At 44.1% G+C, this 22,648-nt stretch overlaps 1 protein-coding gene across 6 annotated transcripts in view; it reads right to left on the reverse strand.

Annotated features, from left to right (window-relative positions):
• STXBP5 (syntaxin binding protein 5) overlaps positions 1–22,648 on the reverse strand; it is a 203,072-nt gene that overhangs the window by 174,847 nt on the left and 5,577 nt on the right. For 5 of the 6 annotated variants that reach the window (XR_005218010.1, XR_005218009.1, XR_005218011.1 and 2 more), the window contains exons 3-4: positions 10,066–10,147; positions 7,106–7,206 (exon numbers count right to left, since the gene is read on the reverse strand). Coding sequence is in view for 2 of the 6 variants with exons in the window: in XM_037844019.1 (XP_037699947.1) it covers positions 7,106–7,206; positions 10,066–10,147 (183 nt within the window). In the remaining 4 variants the exon portion in view is untranslated. Of the gene's footprint in view, positions 1–7,105; positions 7,207–7,527; positions 7,626–8,234; positions 10,042–10,065; positions 10,148–22,648 lie in introns of those variants that run through there. The other variant, XM_037844021.1, reaches the window with a different exon arrangement.

The raw sequence follows: 22,648 nt of genomic DNA on the forward strand, positions 1-22,648 counted from the left end.
CCCTCTTCCCCTCCATTACTTTGCTGTGGTCCTTTGTGTCTTTGTTTCTTTGTTTCGCGCGGTGTGCCTCTTTGCGACCGCCCCCCCCCAAACTGCTCTCGCTACTAGAGGATCCTGCCTTCTATTCTCGCCGTCTCCTTCGGCCTCGCGACCACGGTTTACCTCATTTTCTTTACTCAATAATCAACCCCCCCTTTTTCTTTTCTCACTCCGCTATGGGTAATCGTCTATCTGCACGCCAAGCACCCCAAGTTCGTGCTCTGGCTGGTCTCCTAGACAAACATCGCTGTAAAGTGTCTGTCCGGCAGCTGCAGGTATACTGGGACCTCCTGCTGCCCTTTAACTCATGGCTCACCACTTGCCATCTTTGGGACCCTGTTACTTATGATCGCCTTATTGATCGGGTCACCAACGCCATGGAACATGAGAGCAAGCGCTTCCCTCCCGGCTTGCTCCCCACCTTAATAACCGTCCGCTCCTGCCTTCAAGGCTCCCTCCCCCCTGATCGAGGCCCCATTAAATCCAAGGAGGCCCTATCAACCCAGCCAACAGATTCAGACAGCGATACTAATGTAGACCACGATTCGGACACAGAATCCTTAGTCGAGCAAATTAACAACGCGCTCGAAGTCGCCCCCCAAAAACAAAGCAATACTAAGCCTCGCCAAGATGGCGAACTTCCTCCTTCTTCTTCCATCGAGGGGAGGAAGTGCTCCGGCGATGACGTCAGCCCTAAGCTGGGCCGGAAACCGCATGCGCTTTACCCCGCCCTTTCACAGGATGGAGCTAGTCCACCATCTTATGCCTTAGCCACTCCCACCGCGCCGCCGTCTTGCAACGCTTGGGGCCTCCCACTTCCGCCTCCCCCTCCGTCAAGCTCCCCCTCGGAGCCGCTACCGGCAGCTGCCGCCGCTCCTCCCACCCTGCCGACTAACAACCCCTGGCTGCCTTCTACACCTCAAGGCAACCCTTGGGGCAACGCTCCCCCTACCCCCACTCCCGCGCCAAGCCCTCTGCAAGCGCGTCCTCCTTTCTCTCGTGCTTTTCACTGCTTTCCTCTTAACCTTACCCCCACACCACAGAAACCGTATAACTGGTATCCCACTGACTCTGATACTATTAAGCAGCTTCGCAGGGCCGTCAAGGAGGACGGGTTAGGTAGCCCATACGCTTCCCAAATACTGCAGGATCTCGCCATGGACTTTTGCATCCCCCAAGACTGGGCCTCGCTTGCCCGTACCATTCTTAACCCCGGCCAGTTTGTTGATTGGCGTGCTCACTTCCAGGCGGAAGCAGCTAAGCAAAGTGAGCAAGACGCAGCCACTGGAGTCTATCATCACCCCGAAGCCTATCTAGGCACGGGAGCGTTTCTAAATGCGTCTGCTTATGTTAATGTCCCTGCCACCTTCTGGACTATCCTCAGAGGCATCGCCTTACGCGCGTTTGCCAACTGCTCTGCCCGTCGACCTGACAACTTTACCAAGCTCCTCCAGGAGCCAAACAAACCTTTCGCCACCTTCGTATCCAGGGTCGAAGAAACCTGCGCTAGAAAAGTTAGCAACCCCCAAGCCCAGCTAGCTCTCACCCGGGAACTCATTCTAGAAGGGGCTAACCCCCCCTGTAAGCAAGCCATTCTCCCCTTGCGGGAAAAAAGTCTAAATGACTGGGTTCTCGCCTGCAGCGCCTTTGACCCAGCTGCCGCGTCCCTAGCCCAGGCTGTCTCTGGCGCTGTCACTGCCGCCTTAGCCGCCACCACCGGTTGTTTTAAGTGCGGGCAGAGCGGTCATTTTGCCCGGGAGTGCCCCAATGCAGAAGTCAACCGCCCGCCTTTCATGCAGCGCAATGGGCGCCCCCCTCCCACTCCTTGCCCACGCTGCCAGCATGGCTATCACTGGGCGTGCGATTGCAAAAAAAACCCCCCTGCCATTAGTCCCAATAAAGTCATTAACCCCCTTTTTCCACAGCCCCCCAGCCGCACCTCGAGTACAAGCAGCACACCCGAAAACCGTACCTCGGCTGCAAACAACGCATCGCCAACCCCACCACCCCGACCTCCTCTACCCCCCTCTCGCTACTCCTCTCGCTACTCTTCTCCCCTCCTCGACCTTATCCAAGCAGCCTTCACCTCAGTGAATTCCTCCAACCCCAATCTTACCTCCTCTTGTTGGCTTTGCCTCTCCACTTCCTCCCCCCTGTATGAGCCAGTAACCTCCAACCTCTCCTTTTCAGAAAACACAGAGGACAGCCCCTCGGAATGCAATTGGAATACCTCTGCCGTCCCCCTAACCTTTCATTCAGTCTCCTTTACAGGAAAGTGCATCCGCCCTCGCTCAAGTAACTCTCCCAACCTCACAGCTTGTGCCGACTACTCATCTCCCAGCAGCTCTGCAAAATTTCTCATTCCTCATAACTCCTCCCAATGGCTCTGCTCCTCTACAGGGCTTACCCCCTGCCTTAACGTGCAAACCCTCAATACAACTAATAAAACTTGCCTCCTAATTGTCCTCATCCCTAGGGTCCTATACCATAGCGAGGAAGACTTCTTCCTCCGCCTGGAAACAACTGCAGCTTCTGCCCCACTGCAAAAGCGAGAGCCCATCACCGTCCTCACGATTGCCTCCCTCCTAGGTCTTGCAGGCGCTGGCACCGGAATCGCTGCATTAGCCAGTCAAGGCTCCGCCCTAACTCACCTCCGGGCGGCTGTTAACAAGGACATTCGTCACCTACAAGACGCTATTTCCCATCTTAAAAATTCTGTCAATTCCCTCTCTGAGGTAGTGCTCCAAAACCGCCGAGGTCTCGACCTTCTCCTCAAAGAAGGAGGCCTTTGCGCCACCCTAGGAGAAGAGTGCTGTGTATATACCAATTCCACAGGTCTCGCCGAGGACAGCCTAAAGAAGGTCCGAGAGGGACTGGAACAACGCAAAAGAGACCGTGAAGCCACCAGCTATTGGTCCCACATCTTTACCCCCCTCCTCCCTTACCTCCTCCCTCTCCTCGGCCCCCTACTAATGATTATTCTAGCTCTCACCTTAGGACCCTGCATTATCCGCAGAATTGTCCAGCTTGTAAGGAAACAAACGGATGCTATTTTCTCCTCGTTCGTGCAAGTCCAGTACCAGCGACTCGCCACCTCTGACGCTCCCTACTCCGAGATGACAACCAACCCTCCGCGACCTCACCGCCACCGGTCAACCCGCCGACCACGAGGCCCTTCTCGATCGCCTGAACATCGCACCAACCTCGAGCTCCAGCTTCTCTGAACCTCCAACTTTAAACCCCCCACCCTCGTCCATCCCGCAAGCAGCAAGGCCCCTGTCGAGCGCCCGGGCGCCACACCAACGCCGAGCTCCAGCCTCGCTGAGCCACCGTCAACCCCTTTTCCCCTCCCCGGCCTCCCCCTTCCCTCATCCCTTAGCGGGCCTCTCCGGTAAGCTTCTTCCTTTAATTAGAAAAGAAGGGGGAAATGCGGGACACTGATTACGTGCTTCAACTTGGCGGGCCTGGGCTGGGGGACCGGATCCACCCCTGGGGAGGGTAGTGGGCACAGGCGACAGCGCCCTCTACAGCCCCCTGGGCCTGGGAAAGTGAGGCCGGAGGCAGGCCCCATTTCCTCACCCAAAATACCAATGTTAGGGGAGGCTTGCCGGAGGGAACCGCCTTTTCCCCACCCCCTTATCTTGCCCGGACACTCCCCGTTGCCAGTACAACTCCCATCACCACCGGTGCGCATACATTGTTGCCAGACACCGTTACGGGAGCAACTCTCGCCCCTTTTCAATCAACCTCCGCGCCCTCTCAGAACCAATCCAAGCCTTTAACCTCTACAGCTACCCCGCCCTCTAAACCACCCGATATAAGCTTGTACTCTCCCCTAATAAAGCTCTCTCTTGGTTTTCTTCATCCTAAAAGAAACGTGTCCCGCCTGTTCCTTTCTCGCCGCCCTCCATACTTTGCATGCCTCCCGCCGGGGACCTGGCCAAGTCCCCCGCCTCGCCCTCGCCTCCGGGAAAGAGCCCCCGCCGCCGGTACCCTCGGAGCAATCCTGGGAGCCTAGGATTTAGCAACCGGCCGCCACCCTCCCCCAGACGAGTCAACTGCGACCGCACAATTTCACATGGGGCAATAATTCAGATCACCACTGACTTCTCACAGAACACAAGGAGAGCAGAAGAGGAACAAGAACTTCTCAGTGTAGAAGAAATCCAACTAGAGGTCATAAAGTTCATAATCAGGTTTCAAAACATTTCTAAGGTTTCAAAACAATTACAAACTACCTTGCTTTTCAAATATCACTGAATCTAATATGTAGATTCTAATATATGCCCATGTTTTTTAGCATTAACAAAATCTGTACATTTCCATTCATTATAAGAAACATCCCAATTTCAGAGAAATTAAAATGTTAAAAACAAAAATAAATGAACATCTTAAAATCGGTCAACTATGAAATAGAAATCCCCAATCAAATTCCCAGCAAGTTACTTTGAAGCTCTCTTCCAGCTGGCTCTAAAGTCTACACGGAGGGGCAAACGACCCAGGAGAGCCAACACAGCCGTCAAGCCTGATGTTGGAAGACCGACTCCACGCAGCTTCAAGACTTAGAGCTACAGTTGTTCCTTCAAAACAGTGCAGTGGTGGTGAAGGAACAGACCACAAGCAATGGAACAAAACAGAGTGCTCAGAAACAGACTCACGCAAACAGGCCGTTCCACGACAAAGGACCGTCTTTTCAACATATGGTGCTGGAACTGGATATCCACATGCAAGCCAGTGAACCTAGACACAGACCTTACACCTTTCACAAAAACTAACTCAAAATGGATACACAGACTCAATGTAATAGGTGAAACCATAAAACTTCTACAACACCGGAGAAAACCTTGGGTTTTTCTTGGGTGAGCTTGGGTGATGACTTCCTACAACCCTAAAAAGTGTGACCCTATGTATTATACTAGGGTGGTGAGTACAGGACATGATGCATTTGTCAAAGCCCACGGGACTGTACAATACAAAGAATGAACCCCAAAGTAAACTATGGAGTTCAGCTTCCAATAGTCTGTCAATATTGGTTCACTGACTGTAACATAGACACTGCACTAATGCAAGATGCTAATAATAGGGGACACTGTGTGTGGCAGGAGAGCCAGGAGTAATATATGGGAACTCTTTATAATGCTACCCAATTATTCTGTCAACCTAAAATTGTTCTACAAAATAGTCAATTAATTAAACACAAAAACAAAAACAACATAAAAAGTTATAAAAATCAATGGAATATAATACAGTCCTAAAATCAAGGCAATGTGATATGGGGTATCATTATAAGATAACTGGAGAGAGACCCAAGAGTATTACTAACACCGTGAGAGATTCTTTTTCTATTTAACAATCAAATACTTATAGAAACCTAGTAAATTAGCAAACGTCATACTCTTTCTTCATTTGAGTCAGTTTTTAACAGATTTATTTTCCTTTGCATCTTCCACCTCTTTAGTCTCTATGCTGCTTTCTACCCTTGACCTTATTTCCAATATTGGGTACCAACCCAAGTCCCCCCCAGACTCCAAGAAATGCAGCGAGAATCCAGTAAGATGGTAAAAGTCAAGTTTGGAAGACGCAGGTTTCCTTCCTTTACTCTAGAACAAACATCTTACTGCTACTAGAGCAGCTCCCACAGCCACTCCCAAAGGTCCAGTGGGAAACCTCTCATGGCCCTTTCTTCTAGCTCCAATGGAAGAGCTCTTATGGTCCCTTCTTTCAACTGTACTGTCAAGCAGTTTCAATTTATACTTTAATTAAAAAAAGGAATTAGCTAGAAAAAAGTAGCTCTTCAGGCAAACATCAACTTTTCTTTGGAAATTAAAAGGTAGAGCGGCAAGCATATATACACATTTATGTCATCATAAATGCATCTCACATGCTAACTGGAGGAATGGGTGTCTGTAATCTCATTCATTCTTCACTGAGTTCCAGAAGGATCAAAAGATTACATATAAAAAATGAAACCTTAAAGAAAAGAAAATGTGAGAGCTTTGAGCAAAATTGGGGTGCAAAAGGCCTTTCCAATCAAAGCACAAAACTCACATGTCACATAAGAGGCTGATAAATTTAACTTCTTTTAAAAAGTAAGGAAAAAAAATATGACCAAAACTATAATAATAATGATGATAACGACAGAAGAGAGATAGCATATGGGGGGGGGGCACATAACAGAAAAAGAACAAAGTTCTTTAGTATATCAAGAATGCATGTATTCATGAGAAAAAGAATAACTCAATAAAAATAAGCAAAGTTCAAGAAAAGAGAAATACAAATGTCTTATAAATACAGAAAAGACATTGACTCCACTGAAAATAAAAGATTGCAAATTCCAACAACATGGTGTCCCTTTTCACTTGTCAGACAGACTAGGAACCTTTAAGTAGGGAATACAGAGAAATCAGCACTCTCATATACTATTGGTAGAAGTATTAACTGATGCCATCTCTTTGGAAGCCAATAGTTATAAATTTCTAAAATACAAATCCTCTTGACCAAGCTATTCTCTTTCCGTAAATTTATCTTATGGATATACTTGTTTATGCGAACAAAGACATATATGTCACAGAACATGAGAGCAAAATGAATACCCAAATGGAAACAATATAAATGCCCACTGATGAGGGCTGATTGAGTAATTACGGCACTTCTACAGAATTGAATACTGTTAAGTTTTTAAAATGGCTGACAATTCAAATGTGCCAATATTAAACAATCTATCTGATATATTGTTAAGTGAAAACAAGGTGCAGAAAGAATGTGTAATGCTCTCCCTTTTGTGCGAAGAAGAAAAAGGGGGGAGTAAAATGGAGAGATTTTTGCTTGAGTGCTTCTAAAAGGACACATTGGAAATTTATATGGTTGCCTGTAGAGAAGAAAATGGGTCTGGAAAGGAAGGAAACTTGCTTTCACTGAATATCCTCTGAAGTTCTGAATTACTTTTTTATAGCGTGCATAAAGTCCTTAACTTGCAAAGCAAAGCTGAAGTATAAAACTCAAAGAAAATACATTTCAAAATACAACAGCAAATATCCTATTATAGGATAATTGAGACAATTCTTACCTTTCTCGGCAAAATTTAAGTGAATGCAGGATGGCAGGCCTCTTTTGACGTAAATTCCACAAGTGCAGGGTGTCATCAGCCAAGGCACTCACGAGGGCTCCCTGAAAAATAAACCACGATAAACGTCAGATATAATACATGTTACAGACATCAGTGTCACCAAACAGCCGCCAAAAAACCTTCCCAAATCTCAAATCTGCTGTGAACAGATTTGGTTCTGAGAAACATCTGCCTCACCCAAATTCTAAAGAGCAGATGTACATGAGTGCGTTAGGTGCACAGGTATGTGTGGGTTTAAAGGTGTACGTTTTAACTGCTTCAATAAATTAAAGTACAATTTAGCATCTTATAAGTCAAAACCAGGCTAGGATCTAGCTGGATACTAGGGTTGAGATCCAAATACGGAAAGCTAAAGGCCTCACCTTTGGTCAGCGGGTCACGACTGTAACTGAAGTAACCTTCCCACTTACTTGGCTTCGACAAGCCCTTACAGAAGTCCTTCACCCAGATCACAGTTCTTCTAGCATCAGACAGACAATAAAGATACCATTCAGCATAAATGTCCAATGGGCTGAAAATTCTAACATAGAAAGTCTCAGCAGCTGAAACTATTAAATCCCCTTAGTAAGGAGGACACCCTGGCAGTGTGACAATCACTAGGCAGCTGGACAAGTCACAATCTCCACAGCCAGGACCCACGCAGGCACATTTTTACAACCTCCAGAAGTAACTGACACATGAACAGGGCTAAGAATCTCTAGCCTACGGGTTCAGTTATTAGGATGCATGAATGTATTTCCTCAAAGGAGAGGATAAAAGTTGTAAATGAAGAATTGTATTGGTTTCAGAAGAAATCTGCAATCTCAATTCTTTAGGTTACAAGAGGTCTTAAAAGCTCCCTCCTTTAAAGTAAGAGTTTCTCCTCTTTCCAGAAAGACTGAACAAGCTCTGACGACAAGATTTATGTGATACGACCTCTCCAGGCCCTTTACAACTCCCGGGTCCATGCAGCCCCCCGGCTGAGTAAGTGCATGAAGCTCAAGCAGAAGAGAGCATCCTTTCTGTATCGTGTTCAAGCACAGAAAGTCAGAGCATTCTGGAGATCAAAGACTTGTACTGTTCTTCTTACTTCCATCAAGCTTTCAAGCCAGGTCATCTTCACTCTCAAGATGCTTCCTCACCTCAGGAGCTCGAGGGCAAAGAAGACACAGAGCCAATGGCAGTAACAGCAGCCTCCTACAGGGGCCCTTTACCTAGAGGCGATTTTCCCAAATTTAAAGCAATGGGGTATTCCCAACTGTCAGATTTCTATGGCCATCCATGGAATTATAACCATTTTGAAGCATTTAAAATAAAATATTTAAGCATGTAAAATGAAACAAATTGGTCTTTTCAAAGAACTCTATGATGAATTTGACTGAAGTGAAAAGAACTCCCCACTAGGGTGAATAACAGGAACTCAAATCATCTACAAGTTCTAAAATTTAGGTGTCAAAGTACCTGATTTGCACTATGTTACACATACTAGCTAATATACTGCTTTACAAAATCATCTTAACCCAAGTGTAAAGACGGAGAATAAATTAGTGGTGCCAGGGTTGGGCACGGAGGGCAGGGTGTGATTTGGGATCTCTGGGTGGCAGGACTGCTCTGGGACTGTGGTGGGAGGAACATGAACCTCCACGTGTGTTAAACTGCACCCTTCACACACACACACCCCACAGAGTACATATCGATACGGAGCAGTGACAGCTGGGTCGGCCGGCCACCCAGTGACGGTGCTCCAGGACCCTCTCCTGGTTTCCCTACCCCATCAGCGTCTAAAGGGTTCTGGCTGGGGGGAGGGGCCAGGGGAAAGGGAGATGTGACTTCTCTGTAAGTATTTACTAGCTCAATTGTGAATCCAATTATTTCAAAATTGAAAGTTTAAAAAAAAAGCAAAAAATAATCTTGAGTCGTCATAATGGAGGTTGGACCACTTTCTACACTGACCTTTTTGTATTTTAACATCTTATGATGCCTGTTACGCAGTTCTATCCAGAAAACTGAAGTTAATGCCTCTGACCCTGTAAAATCTACATGTTTGCATACTATTCGGATTACATTTTACTGATTTTTTTATATTATCATCTTTACCCCTTTACACCCATGATGCCACCTTCAATCCTGATACAACTACACTGGTTTTATATTAAGAAGCCAGGGGTAGTTTTTCTCTCACATTCATTTAAGAATTTATTCCAAGGATCCCAAGGATTTAAGGGCAAAAACAATGCCCACAAAATATCCTCCTGTCTGAAGATACCAGAGCGTTTTCTTGAGTAATTTCTCTAACTTCCTTCTATGGCCAGATTTGTCTGCCTGCCACTTGCAGAAAATACCCAATCTCAGTGTTGCTCATACTTTTTTAAAACCTGCAAACAGTGGATCCTCTGCTGATATTAATGGTGTTTTCTCCAGCTCCTTCCATAATTTATACTCTAACTAAAGGAAAGGCAGCATGAATTACTTCAACCAATTAGAGGTCCGACTCAATTACTTAAGAAATTCAGACACTGACCAGTTTCCAATGGACTTTGGTTTCCTGGTTGAATTTCAAAACAATTCATTAAAAAGTATATTCTGTTATTAATAGTAAGTGCAATCTTTAAAAAAATTATTTAATATGAATGATGATACGTTACATGATTTTCAATATCCCTGAAATAAAATTTATATTCAGCACCTTCTACCAAAAATATTTACCTAATCCATGTTCAATAGTTTTGAGGAAATATGAAAGCATCCTACATTATTCATGTTACTGTTCACAAGGGAGCCATAAAGTGAATTACTGGTTTCCCTGACCCATAGGATATTATCTTTTGCTCAAATCTGTAGCAGGAGCACACACAGGAAGTCTCAAGGACACGGCATGGCCAATTCCCTCCACCAGCGGAGGGCCAGAGCGGCTCACTGACCTCATTAATCAGGAACTGTAGCTGGATGACTGCAGCCCCGCTGTCGTGCTGGCAGTGACACTCCACTCCCGGGCGGCCGAAGCTGCAGGGGCCTGTTAAGGAAGAAACAGCAAGTGCGAGCTTCCTCCAGATGCTGGAAGGTTCCGCAACAGGTCAAGAACCACGGCGATGGCCTGCAGGTCATGCAGGCTGTTTGCTCAGGTCGTGATTCAGAGCTGGGCTTATTATACACCAATCTCATCAGCAAGCTAGTCTGCTGGTAAGTGGAGGTCTCAAAGATACAGGACAAAAAGGACTGAGACAGTGCTTTCTTCTAAGTACTAAGATCAGCCATGTGCAGAAACAAGATATATACAGTTAAAATATTTTACTCTGGCTCAAATTTTTTTCCTTGCACTTAAAATAACACAGAGGAGAATAGGCAGCTCGATCTGTAGAGCATCTGATTTTGCCCAGGTCAGGAAACAAATATGAAGTAGACAAACGTCATTTTGGAGTACTGTTTCTAGAAACAATAGTCCTTTTACTGCCACTTTTTGTCCCTACAGGGTCATTTTTTAGTAGTGCAGGCTAAACATATTATGACAGACCATATAACTATATTTCCAATTGTAGCCTGATGTTATATCACCAATGAATGTATTAATTTTTAAAAATAAGCATGAATATGGATTAGGTAAGTTTCTATGGCTTTGCATATAATAGCAACCATTTACATACCATTTTCTATGTGTCCAGCATCTTATTAAACATATTACATGTATTAAGCTCATTTAATACTCATAACCCATGAAGAATGTACTATTTTCCCCCATTTAAAAGGATAAAGAAACTGAAGCACAGGGAAATTCAGTAACTTACACAAATCACACAACTACAAAGGAGCAGAGATGAGAGCTGAATGGAGGCATTTTAGTTCCTGAGTCTACAGTCTTCAGTACTAAGCTATGCTGACTCACAAACGAAATATGAAAACATACAAATTAAAAAAACCCACACTTAAAACACTGTGTTTTACCTTCATTAACTTGAAATAAGAAGTTATTAAAATGCTGCACTAATCTACTCACTAGTTAACAAAAATTAAAAGAAAATGAAAAGCTAACTCTAAACAATAAAATTCGGTGGGATTTAATAAAATTATAACTCTTCTACAAATTGATATTCAGGTGTTTTACACTGTCTCTATGTTCAATTAATACATGTTCTGGGGCTCATCTTCATTAAAATATAATTGTACCATAGGTTAAATTCCTCTTTTCTATGTAGTATTATTTCTTTCGATTACTAGAAATTTTTCTGGGTGAGATTTCCAAGGGATTTTTTTTTCTGTTACTGCTAGAAATTAACTCTCCTGTTACGTTGTAAACTAACAGACGGATGAGGCATGTTTAGCCCGCAGTCCCTACCCTGACACACAAGGAAAGGAAACTAGATTTCAAATGTCTGGTCTTGGCCTGTGAGAACCACACCCTGGAAGGCCAAGGTGAGTGATGCCCTCGTCTCTGCTCAGCCATTTTCTTTCTTCAGGTGAGAACACAGACCCTGCCCTTCCTCCCCGTTCAGCGAGTCTGTCTAACGCGACTCTTTCCAGTTACTCCTGCTGGAATCACGTGGCATGCTTTTCTGGTGGAACTTTAAGATACTGTTATGCAATCCGAGTACAGTACTCAGGGAGAATCTGTTTCTTTTCAAAAATTGTCTACATTACCTTATCCACACATAATCAGATGGGAAATTTTTAGTGATTTACTTCATGAAGTCTTCCAAAGTACTCATCTTAGTTTTGATAAAACACTTCTCATTTTGCATTCATATTTCATCAGTTTATATATCAAAGTGAATCATTTGATTTGAAAATCAATTATAACTGGCAGAAAAAGATCTAGGAATGCACACAGCTGAGTCCTGGCAAGTAAGGAAGATGCAGACAGCTCTACCAAGCCCTCCTGGGCTGCTGGTCGTAAACCTCCGGTGTGCTGGGCACCAGCCCATGTCTTACACAGAGAATGAAAGTGTCACTAATCCCAGAAGTCAGTTAACAGAGGTCAAGAAAGGCTTTACTCTTCTATGTGGCACACTAGTCCAGACAAAACTGTATTTTTATGATATAATATAGTGACTTAACTTACAGCTAAGATGATTAAAGTCTTTTTGTAATAGAACAGTAAGAACCACTCACTGAGTATCTACTAAGTCTCAGGCACTGGGCCTTAAATACATAATTGCACTTAATCTTCACAGCAACTCTGAAGGATAGTTACTGTCCACATTTCACAGATGGCAGTTCTGAGGCTCAGAGAAATTAGAAGATTTTCCAAAGGTCACTGATTTCTCTCCCTTTTCCTTTGGACAGGGCAGCCCTGTGCAGCTACTGCCAACCCTACAGAGTCCTCCCACTAACATGGCCCTAGGGAATGGGGAAAAACTAATTTCCCAACAACTCATTACTGCACATAGCCCTGCTTATGCGTGGTCCCGGACAGTGGTGGGGAAGCCATGATGGCAGAGCAGAGTGCTCTCTCTGGGCAGGCGATGAGTTTCCTCTTCTAAGAGCTGCAGGAACACCAGGGGCATGGGAAGGCCAGAAAGGATGCAAGGCCTCTGTGCCCCACTCCGCACCCCCGCACCCCACTCCATGCCCCACCGCCATGGCGTGGGGTGACATGAGCCTTCTCCACTTCCTAAACTGTGCAGAGAGTGCTCAGGAAGGGCAGCCGCCACTGAAACCTGCACCTGCACCCAGGGGACCCATACATGGGGGACCTGCACCTGCACCTGTACCAGGGGGCCCACACACACGGAGGACACACCTGCACCCAGGGGACCCACATATGGGGGACCCACATCTGCACCTAAGGACCCACACCTGCACCCAGTGGACCCACACACAGGGAAATGCACCTGCACCGGAGGACCCACACCTGCACCCAGTGGACCCACACAAGGGGGACTCACACATACACCTAAGAACTTGCACCTGCACCCAGGGGACCCATACATGGGGGATTTACTCCTGCACTGGAGGAATTGCACCTGTATTTGGGGGGCTTTCCCCTGTACCCAGGGGACCCACACTCACACCAGGGGATCTGTGCCCAGGGCACCAGCACATGACTGAGCCAGAAACGGTACACAGGGAGAAACTTTACGAGGCAGGCTCCGGCACACTCTGACTTCCTCTGCCCATAAACACAAGGTTAGAAAACTATGATCAATTATGTGCATCTGCCTCTGTAATCTCTGTTGTGGGCAAACTTCCTGAGCACAGAGACTGCGTTCTGAATTATGCTCGAGGAGCTATAACTCAAAATAAACTACTCTGTGGGCTTACATCTCCTCCTTAACCACATCACCCATGGAAAAGTCAGATCCTTTCACAACTGTAAGAATTATTGTTTCTTGGCTGCAGTCAGTCCTTCCTAAAACTGTCACTGTGGGGACTTCACAGTTTCACTACAAAAGGGCCAAATGCTGAAACGAAGGTCTGCTTGATAGAGTGCTCCCAGTTGTCAGGGCTGTGCTCACAATTAAACAAGGAAGCCGAAAATGTCAAATTAAATGGAGACTAATCAAAAGAAAAGATTACACGTTGAACAATTATACAGAGATATGTTAAATGGAAAAATATCCATTTATTATGCCGATGTCTTCCCTTTTATATATGCATAAATAAGTCACACGGCCAAGTGGGTATTTCCAGTCTCATCTGGGTGCCGCGCTACCTTACCTCCTTACTCCAAGTGCCAACGCATTCTTTTGAGAATGGTTCAATCCCCTGTATCAGACACCTCTCATCTCAGTTCTTTACTGCTTGCCTAATTTATCCCGCCCATGACACCGTCAGATACTTCCTGGACAGCCAGCCTCTGTCCAGACAAGCGCCACCGTAACTGGCACATTTCTGAAGAGAAGCTGTAGACAGCAAGGCTGAAACACTAAGTTGAAAGCAGGGTCTTTGAGTGGAAGGCTAGGAAATTTACACAAGATCCTTTATGGAAGCAAAAGGGAACAAAAAAATACTTAAGGAAAGAAGTAACATGAAGAAGCTGGCAATCCATGAAGAGTAACTGGAAGGGGTGGAGGATGGGTGAGCAGGAACAAGTACAGGGGCAGGAAAACCGCAAACTTTCCTTATAATACTGCACCATCAAACTTGAAATATGTGCCCACTGTTGCCTAACGGCTGATCTGAGAGGACACGGAGGAAGGGGGACAGGAGGCCTTCGAGCACATCAGCGTCACCATGCTGCTAGACTAGTGGGATCGTGTGTCGAGCACAATGTGTGCATCACCTCACAACGGTGACACTCACGCCAATGGGGTGAAATAACTCGCCCAAGACCACGCAGCCAGTCAGCAAGAAAGCTGGGATCTGAATCCAGGCAGACCAACACCAGGACCCATGCTATAAGTCACCAGCCTTACTGCACAGAAAAGCACATTAAGACTCAATTTTCTTTTGCAAATGTCACTTTCAGCCTTAACTTAAGTCCCCTTAAAACTGGAGAATGAGCATAGAAGAAACATTTATAATTAATATTTTGCATTTGAGTACTTAATAAAACCAGACCAAATAAGACTTTTAGTAGCAAGCAAACATCATAAACCAAAAAGGTGGTAAAAGACATGCCAATCAAAAGAAATATTAGTCTAGAGCTCACTTTTCATGACAGTTATGTAGCAAATACCTACTAATTTTAACAATGAAGGACTACAGCCAAGCAGGATAAGCAAAATGTTGGAGCTGTGTTTTCTAATTCTAGCTGTAACTCTGAGGCAACCTCCTTGCCGAATGTCTTCACTTTGAGGTGATGTGCCAGCAGCGGTGCTCAGTAATGCTGAACACAGAACAGAAATGAGTGAACCACGCTATCATCAAAAAACTCACAGTAGTAGAGTAGGAAAAATAATTACGAAAGACTGTAATCAATGTTATAAAGTAATGGGTATACCTACAATGGTTCTAAGAGAACAACATACCCTGGCAGTGGACGAAAAGAGAATGGCCCAAAAGAGGTTTAACAAGAGAGATGTCCTTTAACCTGAGTCATTAAGGACCCAAAACGGGAGACATTCTTTAAGAAGCTACTGAACTTCAACCAACAGGGCTGCAGTAGGTGTGGAATAGCACAGAACAGTGCAGGATCCCTGCTCTGCGGTGGGGTCGGGGCCTTGCGGGGAAGTGGTGGAGAGAGGGAACTGGAAGGCTGCTGAGGGATAAATGGAAAAGACATTTAAGAACTGGCAATCGTTTTTCTAAATAATAATATCCACAGGGATTCCGGGTCCTTGGAACCTTCACACACTTCTGAGGCAAGTATAAACTGTTACAACCTGTTTGGAGGATAATTTAGAAAAATGTATGGAGTCTTATAAATATTCATAATCTATCAATTCCATTTCTATAAATTTTTCCCAAGGCAAAGTTGCAGCTCCAAGAATGCCGACCACAGCAGCGTCTATAATTGAAAAATGAAAATGAAACACATGAAAGGACTGGTGAGACCTGGAAAATACTGGTGAGGAAGAATATTCTTCCTTGTGAATATAACCTATGAAAGCATCAAAAAAAAATTAAGATCATCAGCCTCAAAGACATGGCCAGAAAAGAAAACAAGAAAAATCCCTCAAGAATATAATCACAAAAATCCTCAACAAAATGCTCACAAAATCAAAGCCACTGACACATGGAAAGAATGACACACCACGGCCGAGTGGGGTTTACTCCGGGACACGGCCTTTCCACACCTCTGGCTCTTAAGCCCAGAGAAGTGAAAACGTATGTCCACACAAAACCTACACACACACGTTCACAGTAGCTTCATCTGTAATACCTAAAAAGCAGAAGCCACCAGAGGTCCGTCCCCTGATGAACGGATAAATAAAATGTGGTATATCCCTACAGTAGGGTACTCCTCGGCCACAGAACGACGGACCTTGAAGACATCACGCTAAACAGAAGACTCCAGGCTCGAAAGGTCATGCATATCGCACAATTCCATGCATGCAAAATGCCCAAGACAGGCAAATCCAGTCACCAACAGGAGAAAACTGTTACTACGGGGTGGGGGGCAGAACGGGAAACAACTGCTAACCAGAACAAGCTTCCTTTTGGGGTGATAAAAATATTCTGAAATTAGGCAGTGGCTATGGTTGCACAGCTCTGTAAACATACTAAAAACCACTGAATTGTATATTTTAAAATGATGAATTTATGGTAAATTCCCAATAAAACTGTTACTAAAAAAAAGAATCAGCCTAGATAAATGATAAATATTACTACCAACACACATGAGTAGCCCAAAATAAAGACTATGAACTCACACCAAGAAAATGATTGCAATTATTAATGGAAACAAGTTAAAGTGCATTATATCCTTAAACATACTCCCTTGTATCTGGAATTTTTAAATATTTCCCATAAGCAATGAATGAATTCAATTATTTGACAACCTGAATTACATGCAACATATTAAGAGGAAAAATAAAGACTATAGTTTAGTGTTTTTGCAATTAAACTCCTTATCTCCTTTTGTCCTATTTTCAGTTTTAAATTTTCATTTCATTCAAGATTTAAACACAGAAAGTGCTTAAGAGATAAAAAAACAACAAAGAAAATGCAGTGTTCTCTTAAATGAAAGGGAACTTTGATCACCTAAAGAAATAACAGGGTTTCGGAAATAAATATAAATTAATATCCTAAGAAAAACACACTTTTTCCTTTGTGAATTTGATCACTTACATTTCCATCTAGTAACTTAAAATACACATTCACCCCTTAAAATATGCTGATGAAAACTATTCAGGAAATCCCATTTTAAAATATTATACATGGATTAAAAAGTAGGGAAAAGAGGCTCTGATTCAAGGTGGCAGCTGAACAAGCAAGTCTGCGGCCACTTCTCCCAAGATGCCACTGTACGAGTACAGCCAGAAGACACGGAAGGGGACATACAGAAAGCAAGTAAGCAAAGATAAGCAACATACCTCACTGCTGCAGAACATCAGGCATCTAACAAGGAGGATTTGAAGAAAGAGAAACAATGAAAAATACGAAGAGAAAAGTGAGCAAAGAAATAACCAAAGGAAATGCCCGTCGCTTAGCTAAGGAACATGGCCCGCAGAGGACATGCCCGGCCTGCTCCGTGACCTACCACCCGCACCTGAACACACCTCCTAGAGGGTGCAGAGAAGGCACTTGATGAATTTTCCCACTGAGTTTTTTAAAAGTCCTAGCAACATGTTTATGTCCAGTGCCATCTTCTCAGGTAAGAAGAGCTCACTCTTCTGAAAGCCAACGAGTGGAGGTCAGCAGAAAGGGCCTGGCTGTTCTAGCCCTGCCTCCACGGGGGCCTGAACGATCACCTCGAGAGTCCCTAAAAGCCCTTAAAATCCCACGGATCTCCTCTCCCAGGCCATTCGTGCCCCCTTCTAACTGTCAGGTTGGCCTCACAGCCACGGCAGCAGTTCCCGTTGCTCATTCTCCCCTCCTGCACTGTGCTGCACTACCAGCAAGGACCAAGCCTGTCTCCAGCCGAGCTTCAGACCCGAGCCTCCTAGTCCAGCTCCCAGCGTCCGCATCACCACTGCGTGTTACCTAAAATGTCCAACACACCATATTAACAACCTCTGCTTTTAGGAAGAATGTGATGATACCAAGACTGGTATATACTGAGTGGATTATTAAGATTTTTAAAGATTATACATCTTCTCAGAGAATCTGTTCATCAATTCCTGTCAACGAGGAAGAAGACAAACAACACAGTGGCGTAATTCCAACCGCCAAAGAAGTGACAGACTCAATTTTCCAATCTAGGATTGGGAGGCTGGAGTATATATAAAATGGGAAGCCAGTGGAGAACTTTGGAATCTTGTGCAGTTTCTGAAAATATATTCATATGCTGCCAAGTTTGAAGATAAGAATAAGGATGATGACATTTTCCACGAACTCAAATAGCTAATGACTCACGTGGTCTTTCCACTGCTGGTTCTTGTGCCGGGATATTCTCCCAGAAAGGGGACACACTGCACCTCAAACCTGGAACTCCGATGCTCCAAAGCTCCAGCAGTTTTTCATCTCTCACAGCTCCACGGGTCTCTCTCCAGAGGCGGCAGCCAAGCAAAGCGCCAGGTCTTTCCAGGGGTCACGCCACGGCCCTCGAGATGGGAGGGCCTGAAGCTTGCTCCAAAGGAGCACCCCTCTAAACACACCATGTCCAGCACGCTGCTGACCTCCCACCCTCCCCAGACTGTCCAGTATGAACACCAGTGCATCTCAATCCTGGCTCTGCATCAGAAGCATCCAAGGAGATTTAAAGACAAACAAAACACAGATGCCACACCCCAGGCCAGGCTGAGTCACGATCTCTGGAGAGCAAATCCAAGCACATGCCTGGGCACTATCTGTACGTCTTGTTTTTTTAGCCCCAGAAATGACTGTAATGCACAGTCACAGTGGGCAATGGCAGCAGCCCCATAGGACTAAGTATAATCAAGCACTATCATCCTTAAAATTAATTTATATATATTTATAAAAGATTCATAAAGTAATCTCAAATCAGTTACTCATGAATTCCCTTAGTATCTCCTCATAGGTCTTATTTTCCAATTTGCTACTCCTCTCTGATTGAGCTTCTAATTCAATCAATAAGTATATGCTCAAAACAACCTTTTAATGAGTCTTTACCAAAGTTTAATACAGTGAAGTACATTCCATTTTGTATTGTATGACATATGAATATCTTTGCAATACAAAGCCTTTGTTAGTAACAATCATTTACACTATTAGAGTCAAGAAACCATCCTATAGTTTTATCTACTCAGCAAATATCAATTTTAAAACCTCTTCTTGAAGACCATGTATTTTTTGCCTGCAAAAAGTAATGTATTAAAAATGAAGACAGTCACACCTCATGCATGTAACAGATTATACTTCTGCTGCTGCTGACTCACAGACAGCATTCTGGTGCTCTCCTACTCGAGAGAAACTGTAATGTGAACTATTTCTGCAGTAAAATTTAACAAAATGCTAAGAATAACTGTGAAAAATCCTTAGGTCAACATTTAAACTTAACTGGAATTCTATTGCAACATTTTATAATAAATGTCCAATAGTACTTGAAAACCCGTCAGTCAGCAGCTTCTTTTAATGTGACTTGAAGCAAGCATCAAAACAAAACAAGTTAATTGTGGCATCTGGACCAATACATGATTATAGTATTAACTGGGTTGAAACAGGTCACTAATCACCTCTCCCACTATTATTTTGAATAATAAATTCCTTTTTTTATAAATACATTAGAGTAGCTGAAAATATTCATTCTCACTATTCACAGATTTAGGATTGTCCTTTAGAAGGTCAAAACAAATTCCACTTACTTTACAGGAAATTCTTTAGAATGGCTTTTGATACGTAAGTATACTTTTAAATGAAGTGCCTGCTCAGCCTACTATGAAATACAGTCTATGAAATAGCGGTCTAGGCTAAACGAGCAAGGAGAAACATACATCTCCAGAACAAGAAAAATCAATCTTGTATTCAAGCATCCATCTCAGATGCTTAATGGTTAAGTTCTTTTCTCAAGTACAGCAAAGTGAATTTTAAAAGAAAAACACAACACATTATAATAAGTACAGCACAAAGACTAAATAGATGGAAAAACCTGCTTCAATACTATTTCCCCTCGTCAAAATAAAACAACAGACACCTGGAAGGAAATCCGCTGAGCAGAAGGCTCCGCAGTGGCCGAGGCCCCAGCACTGCCAGGAAGGGCAGGGGAACCGCGGCCGCAGGAGAAGACCCTGCGCTCAGGACAGCGTGACAGACCGTCCGCGAACAGCCTCCCGGGGAGGGGCCGCAGAAGTTCCAGGTGCACTTATTTGGAAGGGAAACAGGACCAAAAGCTATTATTAAAATATACCTAATTGTAAAAAAGACAAAAGAAAACACAAAACATTATTTAACTATAACTACCACACAATTTCTAAGAATACTTCCTTATCTGCAGATATCATGTATTAAGTAAACCTAAATTTTCAATTCAAGATAACTGGAAAACCAAAAGAATAAGCTATTTTCTATTTAAAAACTATTATATTCTCCCTCATTTTAAGAGGATCTAAATCATTCTGGATTAACAGGTTTTCAAAGCATGGCACCAATAAACAGAGCGAAGGGGCTCCTGTATCGCCACTCCCAGTGCCTGCCTCACAGAGAAACGTCCAAAGGGACTGACTCGGGGCAAAGAAGGGAACCCGCAGAACTCAGCCTTGTTCACAGAGTAACACTATTGCAGAAAAATGATGCAAAGAGTGGGCAACTATAAGTTTTTTCCAGAACTATAAATGATATCAGTTTCCAATTAAGGCACTCTATACCCTCTTTCCCCAAAGGCAGAGGTGGGAGCTCTGACTCCAAAGAAGACAGCTGATCTGCTCCTAAGAGCCTCATGAGTTTTTACCCACATAATTCATTTTTCAAATTGTTTTTGTTCCCTAAGTGAAAACAAGGTTGTTGGGTTGTTTTTTTTTACCAAAATGTTCACACATCTACAAAGTCACAATACTTTTTTAAACAAAAGCCCACATTCACTTTTATCTCTAAAGGTATCTACTGCATTAATAAAAATATTAAGGAAAATCTACAAATGCAAAATATTTAATTAAAATCAGGAAGAAAAGGTCTCAAACAAGCAGAATACTTCAATGACAGATGTATCATCATTAAATATATCCCCAAAGAATGCCTAATTAAGCAACTTTATTAATATACTGCCTGTAATTAGTAAAGATAACGCTTCTTTCACAGGATCAGAAAGTTCTCATGAAAATAACTGACCCTGGTACACATAGGTGTGCACTCGTGGACTCCAACTTGGATAGCAAATGCAATCAACAGTGAGAAGGCCACGGGGCTCAGGGTGCATGGGGGCAACGCCCCCTTCCCCAGTAACAGGTGCTCAGAACCGCTCAGAAGCCCATCTCAGACAGACGGGGCCAAATCCTCCACCGGGGAAGAAACGCTAAAATCCCACAGCTGAAGAACTCCTGACAAACCCTGCAAGCCAATGTCCTCATTTGACAAGAATGGAAACCGGGCCCAGGGACTGCAGTTTATATATACAAAATTCATCTGAAGAATAGAAAATGAATCTTCTAAAAATAAGCTAATCCTTCCCAAACTCCTTTTTCTTTTTTCTTCAGGATGGCAAAGTCAGTTTCAAAATGGATTATACTGAAAAACAAATGGAAAATAAAGAAAGTAACACAAAATACCAAACAAAAATAAAAACTCATCCTACGTAAAGCAAAAAGGCTTTACAAAGCACCGGCCTGACTCCCCAACATGCGCACGCCCTTTCAACCCCACACCTTCCTCTCACATTTCGTTTCCGTTCACAAGAAATCCACCGCGGAGTAAACTCTTCCAGCAGACCCCATACCCCGGTGGTCTCTAAAGCAAGCGTGCAGGTCTCTCCCGCCACCGCGCCCGTGCCCACAGCCACACTGATGGCCTACGCAGCACTCCCCCTTCCTCACCAGGTCTTCTATGACAAGCGCATTTCAAGGTACGCATTTCACCTCTACACACGGAAATTCAAATGACTAGCAATCCTCTTTCCATGAACAAAAGGGGGATGGATAAAAACTTGGCTGAATTCTAGCTAAACAAACTAATTCATTTTTAACTATTTCAAAGGAAATCACATTTCCAAATTTCGTTCCCAACAGTGTAAGGACGTTTTGTAAAATCAATAAGCAGCAAGTCAAACCCTCCCAATGCTACCGTGTAGAAAGCCATCCAACTCTTACTGGGCACTGACCACGTGTGAGGATCCTTCACATTCATCATCTTATTACATCCAAACTACTGCATGAGAAGCACACAACCATTTTAAAAACTCACTTGAAAAAAGCAGCACTCTTCATGACCACATCTTCAAAGACTGCATTGGCTACAAAATAAATAAAGTCCAGCTGGTTGTCTGTCAGTAAGTAAATATTTGCTGAGTAAGTGCAGGATCTGAAAATTACAACCACAGGAGAAACTCTTGTATTAATAATCACGTTCTGCCTATTCACCAAGACAGCCCATGCACAGCCTTCCACGCTACACACCTATTGCTGCATCTGTCCCCAGCACGGTCTGAGCCAGGTGGTTACCACTCCCGAGGAAGACAGGAAGAGCTTCAAACTCAGGGCAACGGTCCTGACAAGGAGCACCTAGAGAGGGCGGTGGGGGTGTGCACAAGTATGTGTGCATGCATCCGTGTATGTGTGCACCTGCACCCGTGTACGTGTGTGCTTGTGTGTCTGAGCACAGGCTTGGTTACGATGATGCGGGAGGCAGCACTAGCATCTAAACACCTTGCCACGTGCTGGACAGACCCACAGCATTATCCTGCCCCAAATGCCACCACGATGGAGAAACCCCAACAGAGGACAAATGGACAAACCCAAACACTCCATAACAACTTTACACCAGTTCAGTTAATGACAAAATTCAGGAAACTCCCAAGGACCAGCCCAAAGAAAAGAAAATGTAAATGTGCGTCAAATTCTCAGGCTAAGATAAGGCTAT

This window comes from Choloepus didactylus, chromosome 7 (assembly GCF_015220235.1).
Source record: "Choloepus didactylus isolate mChoDid1 chromosome 7, mChoDid1.pri, whole genome shotgun sequence".
NCBI classification, from domain to species: Eukaryota; Metazoa; Chordata; class Mammalia; order Pilosa; family Megalonychidae; genus Choloepus; species Choloepus didactylus.